This window comes from Cydia pomonella, chromosome 28 (genome assembly GCF_033807575.1).
Source record: "Cydia pomonella isolate Wapato2018A chromosome 28, ilCydPomo1, whole genome shotgun sequence".
In the NCBI taxonomy this organism is placed as follows: domain Eukaryota; kingdom Metazoa; phylum Arthropoda; class Insecta; order Lepidoptera; family Tortricidae; genus Cydia; species Cydia pomonella.
The window spans coordinates 760,495-784,985 of NC_084730.1; the positions used below are offsets into that span (position 1 = coordinate 760,495).

Sequence of the window (24,491 nt, forward strand, 5' to 3'; positions counted from 1 at the left end):
CGATATGGTGCTGCTTGCGCCTTCGATCAGTGCGTTAAGGAAATTAATTGGCATATGTGAGAGTTATGCTAAAGCTCATGGGCTGAAGTATAACCCCTCCAAGAGCGAGCTAATGATTTTTAAAGCGGGTAGAAAAATTCCTGAGGATGTTCCTTCTGTCAAGCTAGATGATAAAGAAATCAAAAGAGTGTACCATTTTAAGTATCTCGGTCATATTGTCACCGATGACCTAAGAGATGACATGGACATGGAGAGAGAACGGAGAGCGTTGGCGGTTCGTGGGAATATGCTTGCACGCAGGTTCGCTCGCTGTACAGACAAGGTTAAAATAACGCTTTTTAAAGCTTACAGTCAGACATTCTACACGAGCAGCCTGTGGATTAGGTACACCCAGCGTTCCGCAAACGCTCTCAGAGTTCAGTATAATAATGCTTTCAGAATGCTGATGGGGCTGTCACGGTTCTGTAGCGCCTCGACGATGTTTGCAGAGGCGCGCACAGACGGGTACCATGCCATCTTGCGTAAGCGCTCAGCATCTTTAATGCAACGAGCGAGAAGCAGTCCCAACAGCTTTCTGAAAGTATTAGCCGATAGATGCGACTGTCGAATATGGAGGCATCTGGTAGTTGTGACTGGGCGACCTGTACGTTGTTTTGTTACTTTTTAGTTTAGTTTAGTTGTAATTAGTAAATACTAACACTAGTTATTAGGTACGTAGCTTAGATAAACTAACAAAATCTATGGATTGTAAAGATCTGAAATAAATGATAATTTAATTTTAATACAATACCACAAAATGTCAACAAGAAAACAGATTTATTATAAAAATACAAATTATATACAAAGCTTCGTTTTAAAACCAATGGTCGTGGGTTCTAACCCCGGCTCTTAACAATGTGCATCTTGTATCATGTACCGATTGCTTTTGAGTAAAGTAAAATATATTATCATGAGGAAGATGGAGTAGCCCCAATAAGGTATGTTTTCCCCTCTGGGTTAGAAGGTCAGATAGTAGTGAGACAGGGAGATATAGTGAAGAATGCGGATAAACAAGCATTTATTGTGTTGTTAGGCTAGTTCTTTTTTTCAAAATTTGAAAACGAACGCAACAGCATGCTCAAAAACCCCTGTGAGTCAGAATCTGTTAAATTCAGGCTTAAGACGAAACAGAAGCTGAGCCCGTACACAAATTTGAGATTTTTAGGTAAAAGGTAAAAAATATCGCCGTCGCGCTGACGAGTGTGGCCCCCGTACCTAGCTAGAGACTATCCCTTGTGTGTGTACCAACAAACCAAATTTTAGACAAATATGATACGTCTTCTTCTTCTTGGCGTTGTACTCTTTGCAGAGCGTCGTGGTCAACTGCTGATATCAGGCGCAGATGTTGCTTGCCGTACGATTTCTCGCCATTTTTCGCGGTTGGGGGCCATTCTGGCAAATTCGTTCAGGGGACCCTTCATGGCAGATTTGATTTGGTCAGTCCATCGCATAGGTGGCCTTTTGCGCGGTCTTTTTCCGTTTGCTCTACCCTGCACCACTAGACGCTCTATGGAGTCGTTGTTCCTCCCCGAGACGTGACCGAAAAAACTGAGTATGCGGGTCTTTACGAGAGTCGAAAGGCGCTGCTTGATACGGAGTTCTTTAAGGTTGGAGACATTAGTCCGAAACTCGGTCCAGGATATCCCCAGCATTTTCCTCCAGCACCATATTTCTAGGGCGTCTATCGTCTTCTCCTCTGTCTTTCGGATAGTCCAGGTCTCCGCAGCGTATAAGAATATAGGAAAAACGAGGGCCCGTACAAGCCGAACCTTCGTGGTGTTTGTGACGTTTCGGTGATACGTAGCCTTTATAATTTCAGGATTTTCTACACAGCACAGAACATGGCACCCATATAGATCTCAATTCCGTTGTAGGCGAGTCAACAACGACACATATTCTTAATATTGAACTTAATTGGCTCTCATTTCACATTTATGTTTTAAATTAATTATAGGCATAAGACATACCATATCCTATTGTAAGTACAAAGTTTCAGAGCAATCTAGCAAGTCATTTTAAAATGAGAGCGTAACTACATTTGTATGGAGAACCGAATTTGCTGCGGACGCACAATGTAGCATAATCGGATTAGGACCAACCTCGAAATCTCTGTAACAGTCATGAAATTTATTATGTATATAAATTAAAGGCCCCGTTTTCATGCCCAAACCATTTAACATTTGGGGACCTCGAGGAATCTGAACCATCTTGGAAAATGTGTACCATCAACACAACAGTCAACATTAAAACTTATTAAATTCTACACAAAAAAGTCCTCGATATCTTTGCAGAACAATACATCTTGTTATAGAGAATACTTGCTGAATCTAAGTTTAACGCTTATACACTTCCAGGGGACATTCTCTTAAAAGGAAACTCGGAGGAATATGAATTCTATTTTTAACTATACATTTGTACGTGGTCTACCCCAATATTAACATTTTACTCTACTGTGACTAAACTAGAAAGAAGGGTGGTAAGGGTTATGATGATTCAGTACACCCAGTAGCTAGGTATTAGGATACTGGACGGATTTTTTTAAATGACGTATCGTTAGATTCCTCTTGCCATTCACAACCTACTTTTACTTGTTCTATTAAAGAAAAATCAATACAGCCGCCTTGAGAGGACTCCGAATATTAAATCATATTTTTTCTTCTAGCGCCTAAACTATTGAGCGGAGTACAGTAAAACAGACATCAGTAGATCCACAGTTAGTATACAAGTGCTATGCAATACAAAGTTACTAAAATTAACGGAAGAAAAAGGTTTAGGGCTAAATAATACGTCATTTAAAAAATTCGTCCAGTATCCTAAGCTACAGGGTGTCCTGAATCCTCAGTACTTATACCCATAACCCTACTTTCTGGTTAAGTTGCAGTCAAGTAAAATATTGATATTGGGGTAGATTATGTACAAATGTATAGTTTGTAGCGTTATTAACTAATTAATAACATACTGAAGTCAAAATAAATAATAAAATTAATAGTTCTACGCTGTCTCAGAACGCACCCATAACAGAAGCACTTAGCAACCGGTATGAGCTACACTCGCGCTCCAAATAAGGTAATAGCAGGAGCAACCGCGTATGATTGGTCGTCCACTCGTCGGACCGCTATTCCCCCGGCATCCTAGCCGGCCGCTTGCTGGCATTCGAAAAAATGTCACACAGACCTCTGGCCGCGTCGCGTTTTCGCGGTGTCTGTGTTCGTGCACATACCTTTTAAATTCCCCGGATTTTATGATAATTTGGAAAATGGAATTTTTATTCTTCCAAGTTTCCTATTAAGAGAATATCCCATGAAAGGGTATAAGGGCTAAATCTGGGTTTAGCAAGTATTTTTTAAAGCAAGATCATTTTTTTTCGCATAGATGTCTAAAACTATTTTATGTAGAATTTTATAAGCTTGAATGTTGCCTTACACTATTATTGAATAAAGAACGTAGATTTGGAGTAAAACGCGAATTTCTCCTGGATGGTCCACATTTTCCAAGATGGCTGCGGTTCCTCGAGGTCCCCAAATGTCAAATGGTGTGGGCATGAAAAGGGGGCCTTTAAGGGGCGTATATACATACCAAATTTCATGACTGTTCAGACATTTCGAGTTTGGTCCTAATCCGACTGTGCTAATGCCACTATGTACGTAAACTGTAACTGTACTGCGGACTCAACCTTCACGTTATAATTTTTTAAGTATTAACGTTGACATAGTAACGAAAATAATAAACACGTCAATTGAAGTAAACAATATTATTATATGCAAGAAAATTTTGCAAAATAGGTACATTAATGATTAATATGTAAAACACCATTAATTATTGAATTATAATTATGATTTTGTGTTAAAAAATATGAGACCAATTATACAGCCCGATTACACGGGCTACATATTAAAAATGATTATCGTGGAAACAGTAAATATACACAGGTGAACAAAGTTATAGTAAAATAGGTGCATAATTTCAGAGCTTGCCTGGCCCACCTGTACCACCTACCATGACCACGGCCGTCTCCTACTATTATTTTTTTCTAATACCTATGGCCTTACTAGCGAATAGTATTCCATGTTCTTGATCCAGAATTTAAACCCTTAACTACATATTTGTGGCACTTGGGGTTGAATTTGAAACTCTAGGGCACTAGCGTGGCTCTATGAGAGCGCCTTATATAGGCTTCTGTTGACCAGAGGATCAGCATTGTTAACCAGCGCGGAAATGCACCCAGCCTTCTGGGCACCCTACCGAGCGACCAGAATATAGGGCAAATATTTTATGTATACGTTTTTGACTTAAGTGTTTTTATCATGTTTTATATTTAAACTTACAGATGTCGAACTACCAGCAAAGTTTTTGAAGAGGTGTAGTTTTTATATTTCCTGGTACCAAACTGATACAGGAAATTGGAACATCAGTAAATAATCTACACCGAAGACAATTAAATATAGTCACATAATACTTTAATGTTTTATTTTATTAAAGAAATCGGTAAAAAAATGTGTTTACTGAAAAAGATAAATTTTATTTTATTTGTAGTTGAATAACAAAATATGTATTTAATCTCCTTTTAACATAGGAATTCCCTTTGTGTAGGTACATATAAATAATAGGTACTTAGGTCTTGGTAAGTAATATAGACAGTACAGTAGGTCTTATCTTAATAATTTGAGATCTCATACATGCGTTCCGATATATCTGATGGCGACTGTACATACAATGGGGTCGCGTATACGAGTACAAAGAGCATTAAATAGTTGTTGATAGACCAAGTGAGCGATCTACTATGGTACCTATCTTTATATCAATTTTATGCATTATGTAATAGCGCAATACAGAATTTTTTTTTGACAAATGTAGTATTATTTTTATAGTAATAAAGGTTATTCATGAACCATCTCGTAATTTAAAAAAAACGGACTTTATCTCTAAATCATATGCCTTATATTTACAGATGTGTTAGGTTACAACTTGGTTCGTGAATGTGGTTTAGATTTAGAAGCAACTTGAGACTGGGTGCGGAGTAAATTGCATCAATTTTTTTTACAATTTTGAGCGTTTATAGGAGAATATGTGGAGCGAGCATTATTCGACGTGTAGGTGTGGGTTCAACAAAAAGATCGCATGTCAATAGTTCTTTATTGTCGTTAAAATTCAATTAATAATCGCCTTTATCGACCATCAACTGTGTGGTCACTTTTTAATTGATTGACGTTGTCAGGTACAGTTTCACTACTCGCCGCCGCATTGCTCATAGCGCATTACTTATCCTATCGAATACAAGATGTCGCTGATTCCTGTAAACTTATGTTTAAAAAAAAAGACGCTTTACTCTATGCCATATATTGTAGGAAAGGAAGGGTATTCCCTGTCGTACGTCAAAAAATCCAAGATGGTGCCCAAGCCCATGGACAATAAAGTCTAGCAATAAAATCAACACTTGTCAAAATTTGACATTAGCAATCCACAGTCAGGTGACAATCAAATCAAACCGAACCACTTCGAGTTCAGAGCCATTTCAAACTATATAGTAGTAATAAACAAAGTTGATTTTTGTTTGATTATTTTTTCTATGAATGAGTTTTGATTGTTCCAAATGATAATATCCACAGTTGATAGAATCAACACTTGATACAATCAACATGCGATAGAATCAAGTGTTGATTTGATGTGGACGTGAAATTTGACAGTTGTGCATCTCGAATAAGGCCCCTGGTTACTGTATTAAACTGTGTTACGTGTATTTGTCATGTCAGTGACGTGCATATTGATTTGCGTCACACGCATTTTAGTCACATATTTTATAGCAATTTACGAGACGTCTGTTATTGTCAGAGCGGTTTTCTTTTTGTGAACATTATTAATTTGAAATTATATATAATGTTGTTTATCTCATGACACGCACCCGTAAAAGTTTCATAAAAAATATTTACTGCGTGACACGTGATGGGCGCCTATTATATCAATATATTAATCTAAAGTTTTTATTCTATCAGCAATTTTTTTTGCCTCGTATAATAATTCGGATTTCTTTGTTGCTTTGGCGAGTTTTTCTTTAAAAAAATTTATTTTGTTTTTTAGCTCGAAGCTTTCCTTTATAAAACTTTCTGTGAGAGTACAAGCTTCACACTTAGCCGTATCAGTGGAGGCAGTCGGCCCTGCTGGTGTGTGGAGCGCCGCGTCACACGCGCATGCCGCTCTGGGCGTCGTGCGCACGATTATAGACTTACTAGGGTCCGACCACACCCTGTCGTCTGTCGCGTCCTTATGTCTGGCACTAATCCGCACCTCGTACTCGGTGTCCGGGTACGGGAGGGGTAACGCGAACTTGCACTTCCAACGGCCACAACGCACAGACGTCGTGTCCGCCTGTCGCCACTCATCTCTGAATGCCGGCAGCCGGAACTCCATTTTATACACACACGTATCGCATAAACTGATGTAGTCCGCGTGCAAGCTATCGGCGTACAATTTGGCTGCAAACGCATTTTTGTACTCCAGAATAGCTTCGTGTGAACTCGTTCGTGATACAAGTAAATCCGAAACCATTTCTAATATTATAAGCGAGTTAGTATTGAAATTAAAAGTTTCATTATAACAAAACATGTTCCTACAAGTCACAACTAATATTGATATATTTTGGTTAAAAGTAAACAAAATTGTTGGGATATGTGATTTAAAGGTATTATTTAGCTCACCGTGAACACTCTCAAAGAGCGGTGTCCATTCTTTATTGTGATCGTCGTGATCTGTATAAAACATGCTAAATATAAACCTGTCACTCGCATACTGCCAAGTACACTCCAGTACTTTCCACTTATGTATAACGCAACGGAAATGCTCACATTGCGGGTAATAGTCCACTATAACAGTAAACCCATTCATTATATCGTTTTCTTCACCGTCTACCCTTCTTGTTCCTTTACCCCGGCACCAATAAGATACCTCCTCTTTTATGCGGTCCGCCCGTGTCCTGTACACCGCCGTCGTACTGTTAATGACGTCTGTTTGTACCTCTATATCATCTTCTATAATTCGGAGAGAAGTACCATTATGCCCGCTGCAGAGCACCTGATACTCCTCGCCGTGAGGCACGAAGTAGTAATGCCACCCATCATGTAGTTCATACTGAGCCCTGGCTGCCTTCATGGTCATCAAGGGATTCACCAGAACAGTCAAAGAGACATTGCAGCCTATTTCAGTGTCCGTGCAGATGTATTTATAAATACCGAGGTCTGATTTTTTTATCTTCAGTTGGACGGTCGTTTTATTAATCGCAACAACTTGGAGAGTTTGGCTGTTTGTTTTCATCTCAATGTTACGTATATCTTCGCCGGAACAATGTAGTACAAATTTTTCTCCGTATATTGTGTCATAAATGTATTGATAGTAATATTTCTTATGGAGATTAATAGTTATCTTCGGTGGTGGTTGGTCCCCTGCGCACGGGTCGGCGCGGGCCCCGCCGGCAGCCGCGCCCAGCACCAGCACTGCGAGCGCCAACATCAAGGCACCAGCAGCAGTATCCATTGCGGACACAAGGACAAACGATCGAGCGGCTCAGAGTTGCAAATAACAATACGTTACGAGAATTAGACTGAATTTAAGTTAATAAACCTTTTTATCGCTATGAAACTTATTTTGTTTAATTCTTGTACTTCCTCCTAAGAGTCCTAAGTTTAATTATAATAATTATATTTCGCTATTTAATTAGCGCTTCCTGTCTCGCTCACATACAAGAATGTGTGAATAGTGCGGCGGCTCACGCAGCTAGTATTTACGCGTATGTGCCGGCATACACTCGCGGCCGCAGGCGAGCCCGCGGGCACAGCTAGTATGTAGGTACTGGCGTACACTCGCGGCCGCAGGCGAGCCCGCGGGCACAGCTAGTATGAGCCCGCGGGCACAAGTAGCATGTGCGGGCCCGTGGGTACAGCTAGTATGTACTGACGTACACTCGCGGCTGCAGGCGAGCCCGCGGGCACAACTAGTATGTGCCAGCGTAGCAGCGTACACTCGCTGCCGCAGGCGAGCCTGCGGGCACAACTAGTATGTGCCAGCGTACACTCGCGGCCGCAGGCGAGCCCGCGGGCACAAGTAGTATATTAATTGCCAAACCTGGCCTACGGCACGTATGAAATTGAACAAAGTGAGTTTTAGACAAATTTATGCTTAATTCATTGTTAACCATCCAAGTAATGATATCATTTAGAGTCTTATTAATTTCAAGTTCATATTCTTTTGTTCTGCTTGAGCATCTTATTAAAGCACTACTGTCATCTGCAAAGAGTACTACGTGATTGTTCGCGTGCTGTGGGAGAGCATTATTATAAAATAGGAACAAGAGCGCGCCAAGAATACTCCCTTGAGGCACGCCTCTTGGATTAGGTCTGTATGCAGATCTTCTAGTTTCAATGGTAACTAGAAGATCCAGCCTTAACCGATGTGGAACTCCTCTACCCTGGCCAGAACAACTAAAGTCAGGATCTTCAATTCAAATGTAAAGGCCGTGTTACTGTACGGGTGCGAAACCTGGTTTGTCCGCAAAGACCTAATGACAAAACTCCAAGTGTTTGTGAACAAATAAAGAAAAAGATAAAAAATATGTTTATTGCACAAGAAAGGACACAGAAAAAGTATACAGCGGTTGTTTTTAGTTGGTGCAAAACTAGATTGACAACAGAGTTTCCAGGAGTCCCCACACTAGGCTAGGCCTGTATCGCGGGAGACCAGAAGTATAGGTATATAAATGTCATGCAAGTCAACGAAAAACTAAAATAAATTTTTATATATTAAATATGACATTCAGGTTTATACCTAAGTTGATACATGCAATTTTCAGTATTAAACTATTTATCTATTGCTTCATTATTTATAACTTCGGTTCTATACTAATCTTTTAGTCTAGTTCATTTTATATAATTAATAAAGTTAATGTTAAACAATTCTTAGGAGTAATGTCTTAGTTTCGCTATAATCAAGTGACAACAACCAGTTGAAGAGAATGAATAGTAACCTTTTGGCTACACGCACAGTGCAATCGCTCTGAAACTTTATGGCCGTGTTGTAAATCGAAGAGCAGAGGACGAATACTAATACTATTCATCACTAAGCCCTCCAAATTAGCGCTTAATATTTCAGACGATATGACCTGCTTCAGATATGAAAGAAATTTATTACCGTGAGACCCAAACAAGGTATTTTATTTAACCGACTCAAAAATGTAAAGGCATACTATTCCGTCCAAGAGTTCATGGAAGATAACTTTATTTTGTAACTACTAATGATATTCCCTTATTGCATATTATATATCCTTAATTAACACCTTGTGTAGGTACTGAAATGTTAATTTAGGTACGACTATTTAATTCTTAGTTGAAATAAGTTTAGACAATGTTGTTTATATTTAATTAAGAACATTACATGATATATACTAGTCCTACCGTTCAGAAACTAGAATACCTAGATGTAAGATTATTTGCAATGCCCTAACAGGGTGCCATGTGTTTTCACACTCTAATACAACAACTATTATGTACCATGGTTTGGCAATAAAGATTTCTATTATATTCTATAAATAGATCAATATATGTAACAGGCAAGGGGAGATACTGGCATGTTACAACATTTTAACGTAAGTCGATTGTTCACTTAATTGTAAAATACACGATAGTTTTAAAAATAAAAACGTATAAAAATATTAAAAATATATTTATAGCCCGAAAATTTACGAGACGTCTGTTATTGTCAGAGCGGTTTTCTTTTTGTGAACGTTATTAATTTGAAATTATATACTATAATGTTTCATATAAAAATATTTACTCGTTTTTACTTATTAAAATTAATTTAAATATCATTTATTTTCAGGCAACTATGGCCCATATATTACTTAACGAGCGAGTTATGCGACGGGTGCCTATTATATCAATGTTTTAATCTAAAGTTTTTATTCTATCAGCAATTTTTTTTGCCTCGTATAATAATTCGGATATCTTTTTTGCTTTAGCGAGTTTTTCTTTAAAAAATGTAATTTTGTTTTTTAGCTCGAAGCTTTCCTTTATAAAACTTTCTGTGAGAGTACAAGCTTCACACTTAGCCGCCTCAGTGGAGGCAGTCGGCCCTGCTGGTGTGCGGAGCGCCGCCTTACACGCGCATGCCGCTCTGCGCTCCGTGCGCACGAGCACAGACGCAGGGTCCGACCACACCCTGTCGTCTGTCGCGTCCTCATGTCTGATGCTAACTCGCACCTCGTATTCGGTGTCCGGGTACGGGAGGGGTAATGCAAACTCGCACGGCCTACCTTCACAGAGCACAGACGTCGAGCCCACTTGTCTCCACTCATTCCTGACTGCCGGCTGCCGGAACTCCACTCTGAACACACAAGAGTGACAATAACTGTAAGCCCATGCCGAATCACCAGCGGATGGTATCCGTATATTCGAACTCCACCACTTCATAACCGCCTCGTGTGAATTTACTTGTAATGCGTGTAAGTATGCAACCTTTTCTAGTTTTATAAGTGAGTTCGTATTTAATTTAAATGTTTCATTAAAACAAAATGTTTTATAGCAAGTCATAAGTAATAGTGAAATGTTTTGATTCAAAGTAATAGTTTCATGGATGTGTTTTTTAATATTTTTCCTACAGGTATTATTCATCTTTCCCATCATATCGTCACAGAGCAGTTCTTTAGTTGCGCCTTTATTGTTATCGTCGTGGTCTGTATAAAACAGGCTAAATGTAAACCTGTCAGTCGGATACTGCCACGTACACTCCAGTATTTCCCAGTCATATATAACGCATCGGAAATCTTCACACTGCGGGTAATAGTCCACTGTAACCTTTATCGTACACCACACGTAGGATTCCTCACCTTCTACCGTTGTTTCTGTACCCCGGCACCAATAAGGTACCTTCTCTTCTACGCGATCCGCCCGTGTCGTGTGAATCGACGTCGTACTATTGAAAACGTCTGTTTGTATCGGGTCAAAACCCTTTCCAATCAGGAGAGAAGCACCAGGATGCCCGCTGCAGAGCACCTGATACTCCTCGCCAAGAGGCACGAAGTAAGAATGCCACCCATCATACAGTCTATACGGAGCCTTTGCCTTCACGGTCATCGCGGGCCTGATCCGTACACCCAGAGAGACTTCACAGCCAGTACCAATGTCAGTGCACAAGTATTCATATTTACCGAAGCCTGGTTTGTACACCTTCAGTTGGACGGTCGTCATATTTATCGTGACAGCTTGAACAGGTTGCCTGTTTACTTTCATGCGTATATCCTCACCGGAACAATGTATTACAAGGTTTTCTCCGTATTTTGTTTCATATATGTTTTCATAGTCTCCCTTATGGAGATTAATAGTCATCTTCGGTGGTGGTTGGTCCCCTGCGCACGCAGCCCCGGCACGCGCCGCGCTCAGCACCAGCAGTGCCAGCACGCTCACAGCACCAATGTTAGTACGCATCGTGGACGGACACAAAAGTAACGAGCCTGCTGCAGTGCACTCACTTATATACACAACTTTTTGTATTATGTCATAATAAACAAGTAAATGACTAATTTGGAATTAAGAGCAACTGAATTAAATATGAAATAATGAAATGTTTGTGTAGATACAACTCTGTGCATGACATCAGCCTGTTATTTTCCTGAAGCGATGGTGATTTAATATTACAAACTCTTTAAGGTCCGGTTGTTTAAGGACGATCTTAGTCTGATTATTAAGTTTATAAACCTGTAAAGAAGCGCTAAGTAAAAGCGCTGTTGTCCAAAGGATAAGATTCTCGAGCAGATCCATGGGTTCGCTAGCAAGCACTGGCAAAAAACAAACAAATAAACGGCTTGCACTAGTTTCTGCTAATGTGCCTTGTGTCTCGGAGCCCCAAGGCTTAAACAGGACGGATAAAGACCGAACGGTCTGACGCTGATCTCATGCGCGCATGGATGCAGCCTCATTTGTGGGACGCGACGTGTGTAGTTAAACATATTTGCCCTTCGTATCTCAGCCAAACGGTGCACAAAGCAGGAGCTGCTGCCGAAAACGCCGCCAAACAGAATCGGAATATTCAAATCTGGAGCCGATCTTCGATTTTGTACTAGTAGCCATAGAGACCAGGAGCCCTTGGTGCGCGGATGCTAAAAAATTACAAGGAAGTTGATGGGTTAACGCCTCCGAGAAAATAGCGGCGATCCCAGATCCGGCGTTTCGTTGGCCGTCCAAAGAGGGAATGCCAGCAGCGTGCTAGGTAGACCCTACCACACCTTAAATATATTTTTTATTAAGTAGATTTAAAAAGAAATAAAATGTTTTCCCGCCAAACAGTGTCTATGGAAATACAGTTTAAAAAAGTATGTGTGATAGACCGATAGGCCACCTGTTTGGTCATATTTTGTTTATTGCAAAACTTATCTAGCGACCTATATACTCATTAACTAGAAATAATAATGCATTTATTTCTCCTTAGATTATGATAATATATACTCAATTAAAACCTTAACTAAGTTCAGATTAAAAGTTATGTTTATTTATTTTATTACCCTATATAAGTACCACCTATTTTGCATAAATTATTAGTTAGTTCAGTACTAATGTATGATATCACGAGTATGTATGTTCTCAGGATAACATGGAACTGCAGACCACAACTAATTAATGTATTTGTTGACATAATATCAAACTGAAAAGGAAAATAACAAGTTGTTATTGCGCACTTGTGTGCAATAAATGACTAATTTGGAATTAAGAGCAACTGAATTAAATATGAAATAATGAAATGTTTGTGTAGATACAACTCTGTGCATGACATCAGCCTGTTATTTTCCTGAAGCGATGGTGATTTAATATTACAAACTCTTTAAGGTCCGGTTGTTTAAGGACGATCTTAGTCTGATTATTAAGTTTATAAACCTGTAAAGAAGCGCTAAGTAAAAGCGCTGTTGTCCAAAGGATAAGATTCTCGAGCAGATCCATGGGTTCGCTAGCAAGCACTGGCAAAAAACAAACAAATAAACGGCTTGCACTAGTTTCTGCTAATGTGCCTTGTGTCTCGGAGCCCCAAGGCTTAAACAGGACGGATAAAGACCGAACGGTCTGACGCTGATCTCATGCGCGCATGGATGCAGCCTCATTTGTGGGACGCGACGTGTGTAGTTAAACATATTTGCCCTTCGTATCTCAGCCAAACGGTGCACAAAGCAGGAGCTGCTGCCGAAAACGCCGCCAAACAGAATCGGAATATTCAAATCTGGAGCCGATCTTCGATTTTGTACTAGTAGCCATAGAGACCAGGAGCCCTTGGTGCGCGGATGCTAAAAAATTACAAGGAAGTTGATGGGTTAACGCCTCCGAGAAAATAGCGGCGATCCCAGATCCGGCGTTTCGTTGGCCGTCCAAAGAGGGAATGCCAGCAGCGTGCTAGGTAGACCCTACCACACCTTAAATATATTTTTTAATAAGTAGATTTAAAAAGAAATAAAATGTTTTCCCGCCAAACAGTGTCTATGGAAATACAGTTTAAAAAAGTATGTGTGATAGACCGATAGGCCACCTGTTTGGTCATATTTTGTTTATTGCAAAACTTATCTAGCGACCTATATACTCATTAACTAGAAATAATAATGCATTTATTTCTCCTTAGATTATGATAATATATACTCAATTAAAACCTTAACTAAGTTCAGATTAAAAGTTATGTTTATTTATTTTATTACCCTATATAAGTACCACCTATTTTGCATAAATTATTAGTTAGTTCAGTACTAATGTATGATATCACGAGTATGTATGTTCTCAGGATAACATGGAACTGCAGACCACAACTAATTAATGTATTTGTTGACATAATATCAAACTGAAAAGGAAAATAACAAGTTGTTATTGCGCACTTGTGTGCAATATTAGGTAATCTCGTAATAATTAAACTGTTTATGTATATACTCATGGAACTTATGTACGAAATGTCATTTGATATTTACCACTAGCTTTTCGGTGAAGGAAAACATCGTGAGGAAACCTGCATACATCTGCGAAGAAATTCAAAGGTGTATGTGAAGTCCCCAATCCGCATTGGGCCAGCGTGGGGACTATAGCCCGAGCCCTTTCGCGTATGAGAGGAGGCCTGTGCCCAGCAGTGGGACGTAAATAGGCTGAATTATTATTATTATTATGTATATAATAGCTTCTAGGAACCTTAAAACACCATGATACAGCCGCTTTTTAGGGTTCCGTAGTCAACTAGGAACCCTTATAGTTTCGCCATGTCCGTCTGTCTGTCTGTCCGAGGCTTTGCTCCGTGGTCGTTAGTGGTAGAAAGCTGAAATTCGGCATGGATATATAAATCAATAAAGCCGACAAAGTCGTACAATAAAATATAAAAATTAAATTTTTTTGAGGGTACCTCCCCTACACGTAAAGTGGGGGTGATTTTTTTTTGCTTCAACCCTACAGTGTGGGGTATCGTTGGAAAGGTCTTTCAAAACTAATAGGGGTCTTCAACAAACATTTTTTGATAAAGTGAATATATTCGGAGATAATCGCTCCGAAAGAGAAAAAAAATGTGTCCCCCCCCCCTCTAACTTTTGAACCAGAGGTCCAAAAAATATGAAAAAAAAATTGTGGAAGTAGAGCTTAAGAAAGACATTAAATGAAAACTATAGCGGACATGATCAGTTTAGCTTTGAGTTATCGCAAAAAGTTTCCCCTTCATAGTAAAAAGACTTACTTTAATTAGGTATTGATTATGCAAATTTGCCTATTTGTTTAACTCGCGTGAAAGGTACCGTTTCATCCCTTGGTTAACAATTTACTATACTTTAAGCGCCAGTTTAGCTTATTGTGACGGAAGAGTAACCACGGAACCCTACACTGAGCGTGGCCCGACATGCTCTTGGCCGATTTTTTAAACGATATTGTTGCTTTGCCAAGCGCTCCACACGGGAGCAGACCGTTCGCACAAAAGAAACGATGGCTTTTGGTTATCAGATTAGGGTTCGAGCAACACCGGCTTCCGACACGTCAGAAGGGAGGAGCTTAAGCGATATCTTACCGAACAAATCATTCTGCCATTTTTTGCGGGGGAAACGTGCACACAGTCGCACTTCTCACTCACTACATACAAAATCCAATCTGTAATGACGACACAAATACATAGAAAATGATACACGTCAAAGACAAATCTTGCACACCTCGATCTCTTTTTGTGTACGGACGAGTCACAATGCATCGCCATAGGCACAGTTGTGCCAATGCTTTGGCAGAGGGGAAATAGTATGAATGCCGTCCCCTTCCCTGTGTTGCTCGAAGGTCTTAGGTGTAAAAATAATTTGAGAAAATCTGTTTCAAGTACCCGAAAATATAAAAAACAAATTTTATCCAGTTATGTAACTACCTAAAGATACATACTACAGTTCAAAATCAAACAACAACAAACATTTTTGAACTGGAATATTTATTAAAATATTATTTACAAGGTATTCAAAGTTTCATAACTACACTTATGGCAAACTATCGACCTAGTATCTATGACAGTAAGGTACATTATTGCTTGGCCGGGGCGAAAACAATAAGTAGAAAAATGCACATTCTCACCTCGCCTCCGCGCGTACCTTGATCATATTATAATATAACTCATATAATACATACAATTAGAAACACATCTACAATTATTTACAGCATTTATAATTAAAATACCTAAGTATTATTTATTTTAATAAACTATTTTTGGAATAAATTATTTATTTAAACATCATATACAGAGTGCATACTATATACATTGGTGAAGTCATACAGAAATAAGAAGTAATAGAGTGCTCACTCCATACATCAGTTTTGGTACCAAAACCCTTATTATTTTCGCAGTCGACATCTAGCATCGAGTAGTGGAACTCACAGTACTGCTACTAGACAATAGATATCGCGGCAAACAAAAAGTCTAATGCTCAACGATTTTCCGCTAATATTATAACCAGAGTAACCGGAACTCTATTAATAAACTCCTACGCTTACTCTGGTTATAATATTAGCGGAAAATCGTTGAGCATTAGACTTCTTGTTTGCCGCGATATCTATTGTAGAGTAGCAGTACTGAGAGTTCCGCTACTCGATGCTAGATGTCGACTGCGAAAATAATAAGGGTTTTGGTACCAAAACTGATGTATGGAGTGAGCACTATATTACTTCTTATTTCTCTATTGGGAAGTGAACATAATAAACGTGTACCTACCGAGGCTCGGAAACGGTTTATAATATACCGGTAAAAATCGGTTTATTTCGGTTTTTCTCCAAACTTTTATAAGAACGTGAACGTTTCAAGAAATTTATTGTAACCTAAAAAACCGGTTTATTCGACCAGCGAGACGGCCGGCCGGCCTGGTAAACATAGACAGCGACATAGGAAGAAACCGGTTTTTATTGTTCTAACCCGGTTAATTTGACAAGAACTGTTCTCATAAAAACCGGTTTCAAAATAACGGTATTTAGAGCGAAACCAAAAGGTTTAGCGCCAAGTACATGATAACGGTTTGGGAATTTAATCGGTCCCCGAGCCTTGATACCTACGTATATTCAAAAACAAAGCTATAATCTATCATTCGATAGAAAAAATACGTAAGCGAGACCGGAGTTAATCTATTCAATCATGTAACAAAAATATTCTAGTTCATTTATTACTTTTTATTTTACGCGATTGAATAAATTACGTTCATGTTTTCGCTGTAGATTAGTGCATGTGTCAGTCATAATCTCAGTACAATCATCCAAAAATAAGTAAAAATAGAGTACTGACATTAGTTTTCTTACCAAAACGCGGGTTACTTCGTAGTCGACATCTAGCGCCAAGTAGTGGATTTAACAGTACCGCTCCTTGACACTAGATGTCACGAGGGTCGCGACTGACGAAAAATGTATTGCTAAAGCAATTTACAAGCAAGCAGAATAGATTTCCGGTTAATATGGTTATAATACCGCCTACAACTTATCTGCTTTGCCTAAAGGTTGACTGGTAGAGAATGCCTTACGGCATTAAGTTCGCCTATTGTACAGTGTGTTTTCTTATGTGCAATAAAGATTAACTCAACGAGGGGGGTGGGGTTAGGGTCGGCAACGCGCATGTAACTCCTCTGGAGTTGCAGGTGTACATAGGCTACGGAGGCTGCTTACCATCAGGCAGGCCGTATGCTTGTTTGCCACCGACGTAGTATAAAAAAAAAAAAATATTAGCTGAAAATTGTTGAGCATTAGACTTTTCGTTCGTAGCGACATCTATTGTCAAGTGGCGGTACTGATAAATGCGCTACTTGACGCTAGATGTCGACTACGAAAATAATAAGCGATTTGGTAAGAAAACAAATGTATGGAGTGAGAACTCTATGCTCACTCATTTCTCTATGGTAAAACGTAATATTAGGTACAATATTAATTCACTTCGACCTTATTATGCTGTCGTTTCATTGGAAATATGTATTTCAAATAATCTTGGAAAATGCCCGATGGCAAAATGCTATTTTCGAAGACCAGAGCAACGCCCATTGGAAATTAAATAAATACTAATATTGATTTCAAATTATAAATATTAATTTTATATTAAAATATTAATTTTTTAACTATGTAGTTATTAGCTAAGCTAGTTTGATGAATTTATGTGCGGAATTTGAATGACTAACTGACTGAGACTTAAAACTTGACGTCTGTATTTAATAATTTAATGTTTGTATTTGATAATATTTTAGGAAACACGACATTTATGTAACGTATTTTACTTTGACATGCATAAACTGTGTCAATACAAATAATTTTCACATGCCCTAGGGCCGAGCATATCAAGGGTCAACAATGTTAATGATATCTAATGTACCATATGTTCTTGTGAATAAACTTTCATTTCATTTCATTTCATTTCAAATTTTAATAAGATTTAACCCCACGACTATCGCGGTTTTATAGAAAATATGGTTGTTAACTTGCAAAGTTAACAGCGCCATCTATCTATCTGACCCTAAATACTTAATCGAATCCCAGATGGCTTATCGATCATCAATACGCATCGAATAAGGGTGCATAGTTCCCTATACCGTCCATAGATGGCGCTGTAATCAATAACTAATTTAAGCTAGTGAACCCTACAGTGTGGGGTATCGTTGGAAAGGTCTTTCAAAACTAATAGGGGTCTTCAGAAACACATTTTTTGATAACGTGAATATATTCGGAGATAATCGCTCCGAAAGAAAAAAAAAGATGTGTGCCCCCCCCCCCCCCCCCCCCCTCCCCTCTAACTTTTGAACCGTAGGTCCAAAAAATATGAAAAAAAATCCTGGAAGTAGAGCTTAAGAAAGACAATAAATGAAAACTATAGCGGACATGATCAGTTTAGCCGTTTTTGAGTTATCGCAAAATGTTTCCCCTTCATAGTCCACAGTTCATCCCTTGGTTAACAATCTACTATACTTTAAGCTTCAGTTTAGCTTATTGTGACGGAAGAGTAACTACGGAACCCTACTCTGAGCATGGCCCGACATGCTCTTGGCCGGTTTTTATTGACAAATATGTCGAATTGTAATGTTTATAAAATAAGGCGCAGAAGCAATGTAATTATTATAATTTACAATAAGCGTTACTCTTTTCCACAACAAATGATTTGCGTAAAAACTTTAATAGATATCAAATTATTCGCAATGTAGGAATCAGATTCACTTGGAATGCAAAATATAGGAAATATCTAAAGTTTAGGAATTTGGAGTCCTAAGTTAATGTGGATTCCCATTCGAGCGGCCGTCGCTCATACACCTCAAGACTAGTGGGGTAAGTGTGTCCTCATCAGATCAGCTCGATGGTACCGTTACACTGTATTGTCTCCCAACATATGTATGTGAAGGTTCGGCTCAATCGAACTGAGAAGTGGGTCTCTAATTTAGCTTGCTAGACTTGACCTTAACATACATACATATGTTGCAATTTAAGGGGCTCCCCGCGGTTTTCATCGATTTTTGACAAGTTTTGAATCGTTACTCCTAAATTTGTATTACAGATATAATTATAAGACAAACGGCTGTCGGTTCTTCAATCTTATATCTTCATTCTTGTCTGCCGGATTTTGAAAGAAATGAATACTTATTTTTTTATGATTTTTTTAAACATTGTCTAAAAAAACACTTTTTTCATAACTCGGTTGCTGTGAAGGATCTTATATATACGAAATCTACATATTTGGGTTCGTCTTCGACGTCTCTAAAAATTGGTCTGAGATTTTAATTTTAAACTTGTTCTACTTTGATGCAAAATATCTCGAATACAGTGAACTTTGAAGTAAATATGGGGTATTATATTGCTTAAAGCCGTTATGTTAATATGATAAGCTACAAAAAACATTAGAAAACTTAGGGATTCAGATCGAAGGTCACTAGCAACAGGGAGCCCCTTAAATCAAAGCTTTGATGTTCAGACCGTGAGACTGGTGATGAGCTGCTGGCACAGCTTCCCATACTCCCTCTGATCACCCGAAATCCTCCTCATCTTCAGCCCCTTCTTCTCCATGGCCTTATTCTCACACAGCACCAGCTCTATCTGAATACCGCCAGAGTACTCCAGGTTCAGACCCGTCAGAGTATCATCATGGCTTTCTTGTGTTTCTACGAATATGTTCTGCGGCGGTACTCTGGAGTTTATCGCGTCTTTTAGCAACTCTACTATCCTTTGTGAATCTAACTTGGAACATACTGTCGATAACATTACTTCATAAGATTCCTGTATACATGAGACCTTCTGAGGACTTAATAATATAGGTATCTTCTCATCCGGCCGGCATATATCCGTTAACCTTAAGTCCATAGTTGATTTCTGTAGTTTTTCTATCTCTTCACCTTCGTCACATTTTTCTAATCTATCTCTAGGGAGGTACTCCTCCTGTACGTCGCCTAAAATACCCTGATTTGAAAACGACGATCTGGGAGTTTCCCCTTTTTCTGAAAAGCTGCCTCGTCCAAAGTCGCTTCTTTCTGAAAAGGATGATCGTCCAAAATCGCCGCGCTCTGAAAAACTACCTCTATCTGAGAACGAGAAAGATTCCCTATGTTCTGAAAAGCTTCCGCGATTCTCACTAAATCCTGAGCTAATAGAGACTATATTTGAGTAAATTGACTGTATATTTTGCTCGCAATTTGGCGACGCATTGGCAGAGTCATTGCTTAAAGAATCATCGCTGAAACCTAAACTTTTCTCACTGTTTCTCCTACTCTTATCCTCTTCTTTTGGGCTCTGCATTTCCGTGTCCTTTTCTTCAACGGCCTCAGTTTCCTGACTGACTTTCCTGCCGATGCCTTTAGTTATGGAAGGTTCTAGGTCGGAAGGTTCTGATATGACGAACTGTGGTAAGGGGTATTTGATGTTCTCTAAGCTGTCCATGCTGTCTTCTGATGATGAAGCGACGAGGGTGATTTCGGAGCCTAGACAATCGGTGAGACTTATCTGAGGATGCGTGGAGACGTAGTGCTGGAACTGTTGCTGGAGGTTGCGGTTCATTTCCTGATAGATAGATAAAAACTTTAATTTACATGCTTAGTGACGCAAACATTTGCGAAGAGACAAATAAAAGCAAAAATCCTGGATCATGTCGGAGCTGAGGTCTGAGATCGATCAGTGGTGTACATCAGAAGTGACATACATAAGTAGGTACCTGAGTGAAGCCGAGCTGGGAGCAGCCGTTGTTGATCTCATGGATCATGTCGGAGCTGAGGTCTGAGATCGATCAGTGGTGTACATCAGAAGTGACATACATAAGTCGGTACCTGGGTGAAGCTGAGCTGGGAGCAGCCGTTGTTGATCTCCTGGATCATGTCGGAGCTGAGGTCTGAGATCGATCAGTGGTGTACATCAGAAGTGACATACATAAGTAGGTACCTGAGTGAAGCCGAGCTGGGAGCAGCCGTTGTTGATCTCATGGATCATGTCGGAGCTGAGGTCTGAGATCGATCAGTGGTGTACATCAGAAGTGACATACATAAGTAGGTACCTGGGTGAAGCTGAGCTGGGAGCAGCCGTTGTTGATCTCCTGGATCATGTCGGAGCTGAGGTCTGAGATCGATCAGTAGTGTACGTCAGAAGTGACATACATAAGTCGGTACCTGGGTGAAGCTGAGCTGGGAGCAGCCGTTGTTGATCTCCTGGATCATGTCGGAGCTGAGGTCTGAGATCGATCAGTAGTGTACATCAGAAGTGACATACATGAGTGTACCTGGGTGAAGCCGAGCTGGGAGCAGCCGTTGTTGATCTCCTGGATCATGTCGGAGCTGAGGTCTGAGATCGATCAGTAGTGTACATCAGAAGTGACATACATAAGTAGGTACCTGGGTGAAGCCGAGCTGGGAGCAGCCGTTGTTGATCTCCTGGATCATGTCGGAGCTGAGGTCTGAGATCGATCAGTAGTGTACATCAGAAGTGACATACATGAGTAGGTACCTGGGTGAAGCCGAGCTGGGAGCAGCCGTTGTTGATCTCCTGGATCATGTCGGAGCTGAGGTCTGAGATCTATCAGTAGTGTACATCAGAAGTGACATAGATGAGTAGGTACCTGGGTGAAGCTGAGCTGGGAGCAGCCGTTGTTGATCTCCTGGATCATGTCGGAGCTGAGGTCTGAGATCGATCAGTAGTGTACATCAGAAGTGACATGCATGAGTAGGTACCTGGGTGAAGCCGAGCTGGGAGCAGCCGTTGTTGATCTCCTGGATCATGTCGGAGCTGAGGTCTGAGATCGATCAGTAGTGTACATCAGAAGTGACATACATAAGTAGGTACCTGGGTGAAGCCGAGCTGGGAGCAGCCGTTGTTGATCTCCTGGATCATGTCGGAGCTGAGGTCTGAGATCGATCAGTAGTGTACATCAGAAGTGACATACATGTGTAGGTACCTTGGTGAAGCTGAGCTGGGAGCAGCCGTTGTTGATCTCCGGGATCATGTCGGAGCTGAGGTCTGAGATCGATCAGTAGTGTACATCGGAAGTGACATACATGAGTAGGTACCTGGGTGAAGCTGAGCTGGGAGCAGCCATTGTTGATCTCCGGGATCATGTCGGAGCTGAGGTCTGAGATCGATCAGTAGTGTACATCAGAAGTGACATACATGAGTAGGTACCTGGGTGAAGCTGAGCTGGGAGCAGCCATTGTTGATCTCCTGGATCATGTCGGAGCTGAGGTCTGAGATCGATCAGTAGTGTACATCAGAAGTGACATACATGAGTAGGTACCTGGGTGAAGCTGAGCTGGGAGCAGCCGTTGTTGATCTCCTGGATCATGTCGGAGCTGAGGTCTGAGATCGATCAGTAGTGTACATCAGAAGTGACATACATAAGTAGGTACCTGGGTGAAGCCGAGCTGGGAGCAGCCGTTGTTGATCTCCTGGATCATGTCGGAGCTGAGGTCTGAGATCGATCAGTAGTGTACATCAGAAGTGACATACATGAGTAGGTACCTGGGTGAAGCCGAGCTGGGAGCAGCCGTTGTTGATCTCCTGGATCATGTCGGAGCTGAGGTCTGAGATCTATCAGTAGTGTACATCAGAAGTGACATAGATGAGTAGGTACCTGGGTGAAGCTGAGCTGGGAGCAGCCGTTGTTGATCTCCTGGATCATGTCGGAGCTGAGGTCTGAGATCGATCAGTAGTGTACATCAGAAGTGACATGCATGAGTAGGTACCTGGGTGAAGCCGAGCTGGGAGCAGCCGTTGTTGATCTCCTGGATCATGTCGGAGCTGAGGTCTGAGATCGATCAGTAGTGTACATCAGAAGTGACATACATAAGTAGGTACCTGGGTGAAGCCGAGCTGGGAGCAGCCGTTGTTGATCTCCTGGATCATGTCGGAGCTGAGGTCTGAGATCGATCAGTAGTGTACATCAGAAGTGACATACATGTGTAGGTACCTTGGTGAAGCTGAGCTGGGAGCAGCCGTTGTTGATCTCCGGGATCATGTCGGAGCTGAGGTCTGAGATCGATCAGTAGTGTACATCAGAAGTGACATACATGAGTAGGTACCTGGGTGAAGCCGAGCTGGGAGCAGCCGTTGTTGATCTCCTGGATCATGTCGGAGCTGAGGTCTGAGATCTATCAGTAGTGTACATCAGAAGTGACATAGATGAGTAGGTACCTGGGTGAAGCTGAGCTGGGAGCAGCCGTTGTTGATCTCCTGGATCATGTCGGAGCTGAGGTCTGAGATCGATCAGTAGTGTACATCAGAAGTGACATGCATGAGTAGGTACCTGGGTGAAGCCGAGCTGGGAGCAGCCGTTGTTGATCTCCTGGATCATGTCGGAGCTGAGGTCTGAGATCGATCAGTAGTGTACATCAGAACTGACATACATAAGTAGGTACCTGGGTGAAGCCGAGCTGGGAGCAGCCGTTGTTGATCTCCTGGATCATGTCGGAGCTGAGGTCTGAGATCGATCAGTAGTGTACATCAGAAGTGACATACATGTGTAGGTACCTTGGTGAAGCTGAGCTGGGAGCAGCCGTTGTTGATCTCCGGGATCATGTCGGAGCTGAGGTCTGAGATCGATCAGTAGTGTACATCGGAAGTGACATACATGAGTAGGTACCTGGGTGAAGCTGAGCTGGGAGCAGCCATTGTTGATCTCCGGGATCATGTCGGAGCTGAGGTCTGAGATCGATCAGTAGTGTACATCAGAAGTGACATACATGAGTAGGTACCTGGGTGAAGCTGAGCTGGGAGCAGCCATTGTTGATCTCCTGGATCATGTCGGAGCTGAGGTCTGAGATCGATCAGTAGTGTACATCAGAAGTGACATACATGTGTAGGTACCTGGGTGAAGCTGAGCTGGGAGCAGCCGTTGTTGATCTCCTCTTGGATCATGTCGAGCGGCGAGCTGGGGTTTGAGATCGGGCTGTTGTTCAGGGACCTGAGAAACAATAAACATTTCAGTATACAAGTAACTGTAAGAAAATAGTTATTTACGATAGAAGTGGCGAAAGTAGGAAATTGGCAACTAGTCACACGACGAAGGGAGTGTTTTAAATCGACACGAGTTGCGAATTACCTATTCGCACGTGTTTCGACGTTTACATATGAACATAAAATTTTCGACATAGGCACGGAAAGTGCTCGATTCCTAGTATATTCAGATAAGTAATATAATTTCAATATTCTTTAATGAATACGAGTATAATAATTCAATAATGCCGAAACAACTTGATGTGTGTGTGTGTGTGACGCAAACGGAAACTTCGGTGCGAGTGCCTGTGTACCTGTGCACGTGGTGCAGCGGGTGCAGGCCGGGCTGCATGTACTGGCCGGTGTCCATGTCGGCGGACTGCCGCAGGTCCAGGGGCGTCGCGTTCGCTTGAGGGGTCCCTGCAAACATGAGGGATCTAATTTTATTTTTAATGTACGTATGAATTATATATGTACATTAAATACATATACATCGGGAAGCAGGCGCGCGTGTATGTGTGTGCG

The 24,491-nt window shown here is 40.8% G+C and overlaps 1 protein-coding gene across 1 annotated transcript in view; it reads right to left on the reverse strand.

Moving 5' to 3' along the window:
* Nucleotides 1-18,665: 18,665 nt before the first annotated feature.
* The window catches only part of LOC133532878 (uncharacterized), a 77,823-nt gene continuing 71,997 nt past the window's right edge, over nucleotides 18,666-24,491 (reverse strand). The window contains exons 35-37 of the mRNA XM_061871738.1: nucleotides 24,281-24,386; nucleotides 23,826-23,934; nucleotides 18,666-20,552 (exon numbers count right to left, since the gene is read on the reverse strand). Coding sequence (XP_061727722.1) covers nucleotides 19,470-20,552; nucleotides 23,826-23,934; nucleotides 24,281-24,386 — 1,298 coding nt within the window. The 3' untranslated portion in view covers nucleotides 18,666-19,469. The remainder of the gene's footprint in view (nucleotides 20,553-23,825; nucleotides 23,935-24,280; nucleotides 24,387-24,491) is intronic.